At 36.9% G+C, this 11,539-nt stretch overlaps 1 protein-coding gene across 1 annotated transcript; it reads left to right on the top strand.

Moving 5' to 3' along the window:
• Positions 1-238: 238 nt before the first annotated feature.
• Positions 239-8,601, top strand: LOC145585048 (ARF guanine-nucleotide exchange factor GNOM-like). Its single transcript, XM_081641802.1, has 3 exons — positions 239-498; positions 1,424-2,211; positions 4,576-8,601. The coding sequence occupies exons 2-3, from the start codon at positions 1,480-1,482 to the stop codon at positions 8,176-8,178; spliced, it is 4,335 nt and encodes a 1,444-aa protein (XP_081497928.1). The 5' UTR covers positions 239-498; positions 1,424-1,479; the 3' UTR covers positions 8,179-8,601.
• Positions 8,602-11,539: the final 2,938 nt, after the last annotated feature.

Here is an 11,539-nt window from a genome sequence, read left to right as displayed (position 1 = left end):
CAATGCTCGTATGAGTTCAAACCCTTGTGAACTCATATGACTATATGTATGTAATTATTGTACTCCTAATTGAACACTCATGCTATATAAAGAGTGTCATGTAAGTATAAATGACACAACAAATTTACCGAAGCAACACTACTAATTTGAGTAATTTCCATCTTCACTTACTCCTCCTTTATTTCTCTAAATAAAAGTTTCTATCTGTAAATATTTAACATTCCTATGTAATTTCACACTTGTTAAATCACTCATTTCAAAACTCCGTATGAATCAAAGCTCTGCAAATATTCTCTTTCTTTGATCTCACTCACAACTCACAACTCACTCCAACAATCTCCACAATTCCCACCTCGACCCCTGTGCAGCTCCTCTGAATCTCACTGCCATTCTCTTCTACGGCCGTCGCTACTCGCTAACCAACGGATCCAAGGTTGCTCTTAGCTGTCATTCATTTCCGAGTTTTCAACACTAGCACCCGTGTTCGTTATGTATAATGTATGTCAATTTCTTAAACCTAAATACTTTATTTCTCTCAATTTTAATTTCTTCTACTTGTTTTGTTATTAGTACTAGTATAAAGTGGTAAGGAAGGATAAAATGTTTTTGAATTTTTATTGAATTCAATAAATTATTACTTCCTGAATAATCGGCTACATTTTTAATTTTTTTTTTTTATATTAATTGTTACAAAATTATAGCCTGTTTTCTAAAAATATTTTAGGATACTTGTTGATACTAGAGTAAATTCGTGCATATTATACTGTTGATCAAATGTGAAAGTTATGGAAAGTGGGTTTTTATTTTATGTTAAATCTTGTAAAAGAAAGTTATGAAGGATTGTGGTTTGAAGTTGAGAACTTATTTCTTAAATTAGTATATGTTCTTCGTTTCAAACTAGTTGACACGTTTCTTTCATCCCGTTTATCAATCAACCGTATATATTTCTGATTAGCAATACATGTAAATAAGAGTTATAAAAAGTTGATATTTTGAAAATACACATTGAGATAGATCTTGTTTTTACTTGCATTGCTTTGACTATGCAATTCTACTTTGACTAAATTTGATGATTTATAGGAAATGTATAAATATGTGGGATTATGTTAGATTTGTCTAAGTGGTACTTTCATTGATTCAACTTTTTAGAATAATTATTGATAATTTTAGATATTAATGATTGAAATAATGGATTGTCAATCATAAAAACAGAAATGATACAAGTAAATAAAAACAGAGAAATGACTTCAACTACTTATAATGAATATATACATTGTGACAAATCCAAAAATAATTTGCATGATATAATTTATTTTTAAATATTTATTATAAATATATGGTCAGCTCGAAATATTCTACTGTAACAATCAAGCCCTTAGCTGCTAGTGATATGACTTGGCTGCCGTGGTGGTGCTCATTTCAGATATTAGCTGTTAATTGCTGAGACTCTGGGCTTGCAAAAGTAGTTTCGTAATAAATATGGGTCGTCTTAAGCTGCAATCTTTTGTGAAGACAATTGAAGAAGAACCCGAAGAGCCTGAAGTTACATCATCAAACAAAGCTGCTATATCATGTATGATCAACTCAGAGATTGGTGCTGTATTGGCAATCATGAGAAGAAATGTGAGATGGGGTGGTCGATATATGTCGGGGGATGACCAATTAGAACATTCTCTTATCCAGTCTATGAAAGCGTTACGAAAGCAAGTCTTTATGTGGCAGCAGCAGTGGCATAACATTAGTCCTATTTTGTACCTCCAGCCATTTTTAGATGTTATTCGGTCTGATGAAACTGGTGCCTCCATTACTAGTGTTGCCTTGTCATCTGTTTATAAGATCTTAGTACTTGATGTGCTTGATATAAACACTGAAAATATTGAAGATGCGATGCATTCTGTCGTTGATGCTGTCACCAGCTGCCGGTTTGAGGTGACTGATCCTGCATCAGAAGAGGTGGTACTGACAAAGATTCTTCAGGTTCTACTGGCTTGTATGGAAAGTAAAGCATCTGTTGTATTGAGTAATCAACATGTCTGCACTATAGTTAATACTTGTTTCCGGATTGTTCATCAAGCCACAACAAAAGGTGAATTGCTGTATAGAATGGCAGTGCACACAATGCGTGAACTTGTCAGGTGTATCTTCTCACATCTTCCTGAAGTTGAGGGCTTGGAGGATTTTGTGGCCAATAGAGTCTCCGTAAAATCAGAGGTATAGCCGTATAGCCCAACTTTTATTCACTATCTTGCTAACCTAATTGCTTTTAATAGGAAAAGAGTTCTTTTTTATTTGAACTCAAAAATATTATCATTTTGTTGAACATAATGTGCATGTATTCGTTTTCTATAAAATTGAATTTATTATCAACTCAGAAATCAAATATCCACATTCAAGTGAAAAAATATGCCTATTCTAAAAAGTTGCGCAGCAATCCTTTTCTTTAAGAAACATAGGCCCTAAGATCTTTGTAATTGGACAATCTTGGTGCTACCCCATGTCATTAATGACATTTTTGTATTTTTGTGATTTTCACTTGTTTCTAACCTTTTTGTTTCAATGCTATGGTTCAAAATGTACAACAATGGTTTTGGAAAGCTTATGGATTAGTTTGTACCAACTTTTAGAAAAGGTCTACTAAATTTTACTGGAACAGAATTTAATCTGAACACTATTCTATAAGATAAAGATAGAGATAGGTCTCACTTGAAGCTAGTAAAATGGGGTACACCATGCTCCACAAAATGACACAGGAAACATAATTCATTACTAATATACATTAAAAAGTAAACCCAAAAGTACAATCATCTATTATAGGGAGCTGTTAAGTCTGTTAGACTAAAATTAGTAATTCTGTTAGAAATTCTATAAATACAGAATTTGGCGGGAAAAAGCAGTAAGCTGTTAGTTCTATTCAGTTTTGTTGTAGTTCACAGTTAGCAATCTTTAATTCACATGTAAAAGGGTATCAATAGAAGTATAGAACTATTATCCCTTCCTCCGTCTATCTCCTTCCCTCTGTTACTTGAGTTGCTCGAGGTTATCAAATCTGATTTCAGTAGCTTAGATTGAAGCTTAGTTTATATATATATATATATATATATATATATATATATATATATATATATATATATATATATATAAATATATTTTAATGTTTTCTGCTGGAAGGCAAGAGTTAAATTAATTGCTTTAGAAAATGAGTTACAAGAGTTCCTAGAGATGGGACATAATAGTACACTAGTACCTAAGTTATATTGTATATCCTTTTGAATTCATACATCTATGAGGCTCAACTAAATATAAACTAGCACAAACAAAAGTTAGGGCTATGGAAAAGAATGTGTATGATGTCAGATTTTCCTTTTCTTCTCTTCTTGGCGAAGTATCTGTTGCCATATTTGAACTCCTACCCTCAAATTGCCGTTGAATCTCTGTGAAGAGAGCTTTGAGTTCCCTGCAGTCCATAATCATATTAATAAGATCAGTCCCTGTTGAAAATCTTCATAAAATAATACCACTTCTTTACAATAGGATATCATCCGAGCAACACTTGCTGTGCCTGCAATTCAAGATTTCTTATAATATGAGGCATCAGGGAATGGAGGGGGAGGGGGGACAACAGGCATCATTGCTGGCTCTTAGATTTACAGTGGAGCAAAGCTGATTAGATCCCTTCCCATGCTGCAAAGTTTGACTTTTTCAAATAAGTCCCTGGATTACTCTCCGCAGCAATGTTTCCCCTGCTAAAGACCCGGACATTTGTCCTTTCCCGTTAATGCCATACCTCAAAAGAAATAGGGTTATACCAGGGCAAAGAATGCACAGGTTCTTTGTTGTTAAGAATTAAGATTTGAAAAAAGCCAGGCTTTAAGTATACTCATTAAACCATTAGCATGAACAGCATGAAGTTGGTTTCACACTTTTTGTTCTCTAACACAATTTACCTAATTAATTAATTTTTACACAATTAAGTTGGGCTCCAAGATCTCAAATGGGGTGGTTAAAGATTTTCAGTAAGTGTTGAGAGTTGGTCCTATTTAGGCCATGTGCTGTTCACCTTAGTTCCACTTATTTCAGAAAATAAGTTCATGAAAAATAAGTTTAAACTTATGATAATGGTTAATCTGGCTACCCAAGTATAATATACAACTAAAATAAGCTCTAATATGATCACATAAGTATAGTAATCAATGCATGTGTAATATCCTCTTGACCCTTTGAAGTTGCTGTAAGGTTCTTTAGTTCTGTTAGAGAGGCATGGTGGGTAATGTACTCTCTTTAACACCTGCCCTGCTCTGGTGTCAATTAACTTTTCGATTGGAATTTTTCATGTTACATATATTGTTTTGGAATTTGGATGAAATTTTAATCTAGATGAAATTTCAATCATATGACTTATTGCTTTTAAAATTTTTAATACAAAAAGGGTGCTGCAATTTATTTATGTTCCAAATGATTATTTGAGGTGGATAGCAGACGATATCACTTTTCATGAATTGAATCTACCCATATTGTAACTATTTCCAATTTTTGCTAGTAAGTCATTGCAAATTGAACTCTTCTTTCCTGATGCAGATCGGTAACCTTGATAATGAATTCAATTTCTCCGTGAAGCAGCTCAATAATGGAAACAGTAATCCCGAATATGATGGTCAGTTGCCTTCTGGTAATTTTGGCACGACTGCTCCTACGGGTATGAATGCTGATGTGGTGGATGAAAATGGTGGTGGGAGTGGGAAGGAGTCAAGGCCATATGATATGCATGTGATGACAGAGCCATATGGAGTACCCTCCATGTTTGAGATATTTCATTTCCTGTGTTCATTGCTGGTTGTCGACCACATTGGAATCAGTCCTAGATCCAATGGCATGGCAATTGATGAGGATGCACCTCTCTTTGCCTTGGGTCTTATAAATTCAGCTATTGAGTTAGGTGGGGCTTCTTTTCTTAGGCATCCCAGCTTACTAAATTTGATACAGGATGAGCTCTTCCGCAATTTAATGCTTTTTGGTCTGTCACCAAGTCCTCTGATTCTCTCTATGGTATGTAGTATAGCTCTGAATCTATATCATCATTTACGAATGGAGCTAAAACTACAACTTGAGGCTTTCTTTTCTTGCGTGATATTAAGACTTACACAGAGCAGATATGGTGCTTCTTATCAGCAGCAAGAGGCTGCAATGGAGGCCCTTGTTGATTTCTGCCGACAAAAAACATTTATGGTAGAGATGTATGCTAACCTAGATTGTGACATAACATGCAGCAATGTTTTTGAAGATCTTGCTAACTTGTTGTCAAAGAATGCTTTTCCTGTTAACTCTCCATTGTCTTCTATGCACATTCTTGCTCTTGATGGGCTGATAGCTGTTATCCAGGGGATGGCTGAAAGGATTGGCAACGGATCTCATGGTTTAGAACAGGCCCCTGTCAGTCTTGAGGAGTATGCTCCATTTTGGATGGTCAAATGTGACAGTTATGGTGATCCTAGTCATTGGGTTCCATATGTTCGTCGTAGGAAATATATTAAGAGAAGATTGATGATTGGTGCTGATCATTTCAATCGGGATCCAAAAAAAGGGTTAGAATTTCTTCAAGGGACACACTTGTTGCCTGATAAACTTGATCCACAAAGTGTGGCTTGCTTCTTCAGATATACTGCTGGGTTAGATAAGAATCTTGTGGGTGACTTTCTAGGGAATCATGATGAATTTTGTGTTCAAGTTCTTCATGAGTTTGCTCAGACTTTTGATTTCCAAGGCATGAATCTAGACATAGCTCTGAGGCTTTTTTTGGAAACTTTCAGACTTCCTGGAGAATCACAAAAGATACAAAGGGTACTCGAGGCTTTTGCAGAGAGATACTACGAGCAATCTTCTCTTATTCTAGCCAACAAGGATGTTGCCTTTATACTATCATATTCCCTTATAATGCTGAACACAGATTTGCACAATGTACAAGTTAAGAAAAAGATGACTGAAGATGACTTTATTCGCAATAATAGGCGCATTAATGGAGGCGAGGATCTCCCACGTGAATATCTGTTGGAATTATACCATTCTATCTGCAAAAATGAGATTCGCACGACACCTGAACAGGGTGCTGGTTTTGCGGAGATGAATCCCAGCCGGTGGATTGATCTAATGCACAAATGCAAGAAGACTGCCCCTTATATCGTGACGGATTCTAGGGCTTACCTTGATCATGATATGTTTGCCATAATGTCTGGTCCAACGATTGCTGCCATTTCTGTGGTATTTGATCATGCAGAACAGGAAGACGTCTACCGAACTTGCATTGATGGTTTCTTAGCTGTCGCAAAAATATCAGCCTGCCACCATCTTGAAGATGTTCTTGATGATCTGGTTGTTTCTCTTTGCAAGTTCACTACTCTTTTGAATCCATCTTCTATCGAAGAACCTGTTTTGGCTTTTGGTGATGACATGAAAGCGAGGATGGCTACTGTTACGGTTTTCACCATTGCAAATCGATATGGTAACTATATTCGCGCAGGATGGAGAAATATCCTGGACTGTATCTTAAGGCTGCACAAGCTTGGTCTTCTTCCTGCTCGTGTGGCCAGTGATGCTGCAGATGACTCAGAATTAACTTCTGATCCTGGGCAAGGGAAGCCCCTTACAAATTCATTATCTGCATCTCATTTACCATCCATGGGGACTCCTAGAAGGTCTTCTGGACTGATGGGACGGTTCAGCCAACTCTTATCTCTAGAGACAGAGGAGCCAAGGTCACAGCCCACTGAGCAACAACTTGCTGCTCATCAGCGTACACTACAGACAATTCAAAAGTGTCACATTGACACTATCTTTACAGAGAGCAAGTTTCTTCAAGCTGAATCTTTATTGCAGCTTGCTCGGGCACTTATATGGGCTGCTGGTAGGCCTCAGAAAGGGGCTGGATCGCCAGAGGATGAAGACACTGCAGTTTTCTGCCTTGAATTATTGATTGCAATTACGTTAAACAATCGGGATAGGATTGTTCTTCTTTGGCAGGGTGTCTATGAGCATATTGCAAATATTGTACAGTCCACTGTGATGCCTTGTGCCTTGGTGGAGAAGGCTGTCTTTGGACTTCTTCGAATTTGCCGGCGGCTGCTGCCGTATAAAGAAAACTTAGCTGATGAGCTTCTTAAATCTTTGCAGTTGGTGCTAAAGCTTGATGCTCGTGTTGCTGATGCTTACTGTGAGCAAGTCACCCAAGAAGTGACTCGTTTGGTCAAAGCAAATTCCACTCACATCCGATCACAAATGGGTTGGCGCACCATTACTTCTCTTCTTTCTGTCACAGCCCGACACCCAGAAGCTTCTGAACCAGGATTTGATGCTCTGGTTTTTATAATGTCTGAAGGGGCCCATATGCAGCCTTCTAATTTCATTCTCTGTATAGATGCTGCTAGACAATTTGCTGAGTCTCGAGTTGGACAATCGGACCGATCCATACGTGCTTTGGATCTTATGGCTGGTTCTGTGGGTTGTCTGGTGAAGTGGGTTCATCAGACTAAGGAAGCTGGGGAAGATGCTGTAAAGACGTCTCAAGATATTGGGGAGATGTGGCTGAGACTTGTGCAGGCCCTAAGAAAGGTTTGTTTGGACCAGAGGGAAGACGTCAGAAACCATGCTGTTTCGTCTTTGCAAAAGTGCTTGACTGAAGTAGATGAAGTCCATCATGCACACACACTCTGGTTGCAGTGTTTTGACATGGTCATATTTACAATGCTTGATGATTTGCTTGAAATTGCCCAGGGGCATTCTCAGAAGGACTATCGTAATATGGAAGGGACACTTACATTTGCCGTGAAGCTTCTACCTAAGGTATTTTTGCAATTACTCCCTGAACTTTCTCAATTGACGACATTCTGCAAACTGTGGTTGGGTGTTCTTAGTCGGATGGAAAAATACATGAAGGTCAAAATTCGAGGGAAGAGAAGTGAGAAGCTCCAGAATCTAGTGTTAGAACTCTTGAAGAAAACGCTAGTAGAAATGAAGAACAGGGGAGTTCTTGTTCAAAGGAGTGCTTTAGGTGGAGATAGCTTATGGGAACTGACATGGCTACATGTGAAAAATATCTCTCCATCGTTGCAGTCTGAAGTATACCCAAGTGCAGAAGTTGATGGGAATAATAATGCAACCCTTTCCGAACCTGTGGTCTCCGAAGGTTGATATCATGATATATGCTCTCAACCGTATCTTCATGTATTGAATGAGTAGCTGAAGTAGTGAAGTTCTATCTAACTACTGAAGTGTATGGTAATTGCTGGTTTAGATAAGGGAGGATGGTTGATGTGTTGGGGAGAGTGAGAAAACACGGTACGTAGTTTTGTCGTGTATTAAAAGTTGGGATTTTCTTTTATTTCTGCAGTTTTTCTAGGTATATCAGACTATCAGCAAGTCTATATATAAGTGTATTTATGGTATCTGTATTAGACTATTAGCCGAGTCCTCAGTGAGACTTGGAGCTCTTATATCCGTGTTACTGATCTGCAGATAGATAATCGCCTTACAGTATCTAACCCTTATGTCAAATTACCATCTTGCATTGGTAAAATGGTTTCGTAAGTTAGCTACTATATTAACAAGGTAACTCTGGATTTTTTGTGTATTATTGTATTAGCTGAGTTATTTACCTGAAGCTTACAGTATAATCTGTAGCAATTTTACTGTAAAGTTTGATTTCAAGTTATTGATAAAATTTCTGTTTATAGGAGTCAGATTAGTGTTAAAAATTGTTGTAGTACAATATTAATATCTGACTAATATAGCACCTATGCAATTCATGTTGGCCTGTTGGTATGGAGATATCGTATAATACGTATGAGTTTATGCTGGAGGAACAGGGGTTTTGGAAGATGTTGAAGAACTGCAAGAGTTGACCATGACTAACCCGCGGCTACAAAGGCAAGCTGCAGCCTGGCCGTGGAGTACGCTGTCCCATGGTAGCTGCAAAATTCTTAACTCCATATTGATTTGCTTGGTAAAAATTGCATTGTATGCAAAGTATTTTTTTCTTAGCACCTGTTCACATTTACTTAATTTCAGTTCAGCTCAGCTTAGCTTCAATCAGTTCAGCTCAGCTCAGCTCAGCTCCAATCAATTCAGTTCAGCTCCTAATTTCCCTCTCTTATAGAATATTCATTTCAGCTCAGTTCAACTCCAATCACTTCAGTTCATTTTAGTTTAGCTCCAATCACTTCAGTTCAGTTCAATAAATGTGAACGGGACCTTAATGTATAAGATACAAAAGATTTGAAATTATTTTTTAATTTAATATATATTGAAGAAATATACTGGTAAAGTAGGAAGGTATAATAATTTATTAAATATTTGATAAGAAAATTTGTTCGACAAAGTAAATTTTTGGTTGGAAAATTTTTAATATTATAATGGTGATAAATTTGCAAACATAATATTTTAGATATATGTTGTTGCATCGAGTGCATTAATCATTTTTTCAATTCTATTGGGATAATCTTGGATTACAAATCCATGATTTTGTTAAGCATTGTTTCAGTGATAGCAGAATTTCCTCTGTCATTAATCGTTCTTATATCTCCCTGATTCCTAAGGTAGAGGCTCCTTCACATATTTCTGAGTTTAGGCCTATTGGGTTATGCAACACCATCTATAAATTGGTTACTAAACTCATCTCAGATAAGCTCAAACCTTTTCTTAATAAGCTCATCAATCTTTTACAGTCTAGCTTCATTAAGGGGAGGGGCATTGACGATAATGTTATTGTGATCAAGGAGGTTGCTCATATGTTATTAAGGCTAAAAAAGGGAAGAATATTGTTGCTTTAAAGCTTGATTTGTCTAAGGCCTATGATAGCCTTGAATGGACCTTTATTGAGGATACCTTAAAGGCTTTCAATTTTCCTGCTTCCCTTGTTAGTCTTATCATATCTTGTATCACTTCTCCTAGGATTTCAGTTCTTTGGAATAGTGAGATTACTCAGGAGTTTCAGCCCTCTTGTGGTATTAGACAAGGAGATCTGATAAGTCACTATTTTATGTACTTAACATTGCTTTTAATTATTATTTGAGTCTGATTTTATACAATTTTATATGGATTTTTATGCATAATTATTAAAAAGTATTAAAAGTAATGAACTTAGTACTTTAGCCTAAATTTGTGTTACTTTTGCAGGGAAGAAGTATTAAGTTAATGAAGTAATGAAGCTATTTATATGCCCATAGATTTCCTAGTAATTCTCAATCTCCAATTTGGAGAGACATTTTGAAAGGTAGACATCTTCTTGCTTCGGGGTTAAGGATTGGCATTGGAAATGGTAACCACCTCGCTTTGGTATCACCATTGGGTAAGGGATAAACCGATTTACCTCTATTTTGGATAATGATGTTCCCAATTTTAAAGCTCATTGGTTTTTTTTGTGTGACATAATCAGAATTGGGGATTGGTTTATTGATGGTATTAAGCACATTCTCCCTACTTTCATTATAGATTTGATTTTGGTTACTCCTTTGTCTAAACAAGGTAATATGGAAGATTTTATTACTTGCACCTTCTCTAGTAATGGAATTTTTAATGTCAAATCTGCTTATCATCACTTAATCAGGGATAGTTGTTTGGTGTCCTCCTTCTGTCAATCTTGGAAGGGAATTTAGAAGATATGTGCTCCTTCGAAATACAAAATGCTGTTATGGAATTGTATGCATGCCATTCTTCCTGTTGCTCAAAAAATTTCTGCTTTTCTTCCCATAGTTAGTCCTATGTGTGCTAGGTGTGATATGTCTGAGGAATCCCATATTCATCTTTTTCGTGATTGTACTTCTTCTCATATTTTCTGGAATGATGTTTTTGCAAGAATACAATTGCCTAGCAATTTTAATTTCCATAAGTTTATGAATCTTGAATGGGTGGATTGGTTGAACTATAATCTAAATTTTGATGCTCATTGGGAAATGGTCTTTGCTATTGCCTGTTGGCATTTGTGGAGAAACAGGAATATAACGGTTTTTGAAAGGAAAATGTTCCATGCTCATGCAATCTTTGCTAGATTTTTCAATGATTATTATTGCACTAACATGATTATGTAGGATAAGGGAAAGGGATCTGCATCCTCATCTATTTTTGAAGCTGTTCTTGCTGATGCTAGCTCAGTTCCCCCTAATGCCGCTGCTAGTGTTGCTTCTACCCCCTTTGTTGATGCTGCTTCTTCTATGGCTTGCTCAAGGATCAATATGAAGGATAAAGGAAAAAGGGTGGCTTATTCTTCTTCGTCTGAAGCTGGTCCTGCTATCTCTGCTGAAGTTGCTGTTGTGATTGATCCTCCTCCTGCTGGTGCTTCTTCTGCTGTTAAGGTTGTCTCTGCTGTACCCTTGATTCCTAGGGCTCCTTTCCTCACTTTAAAGTCTGGTCCCCCTTCGAGTGTTGAGGAGCAGCTTTTTATTCCCCCTCCTCTTGGTTACAAAAGAATTCATACCGATGGCTCATGGAGAAGGATTAATGTGGCTGCAGGTGGGGGGGGGGTAATTCGCAATGAGGATGGTTCTTGGTATCTTGG

The sequence above is a fragment of the Chenopodium album genome, chromosome 16, assembly GCF_948465745.1.
Source record: "Chenopodium album chromosome 16, dcCheAlbu1.1, whole genome shotgun sequence".
NCBI lineage: Eukaryota > Viridiplantae > Streptophyta > Magnoliopsida > Caryophyllales > Amaranthaceae > Chenopodium > Chenopodium album.
Note: the sequence above shows the minus strand (reverse complement) of the source record. Positions and strands in the feature narration are given on the sequence as shown.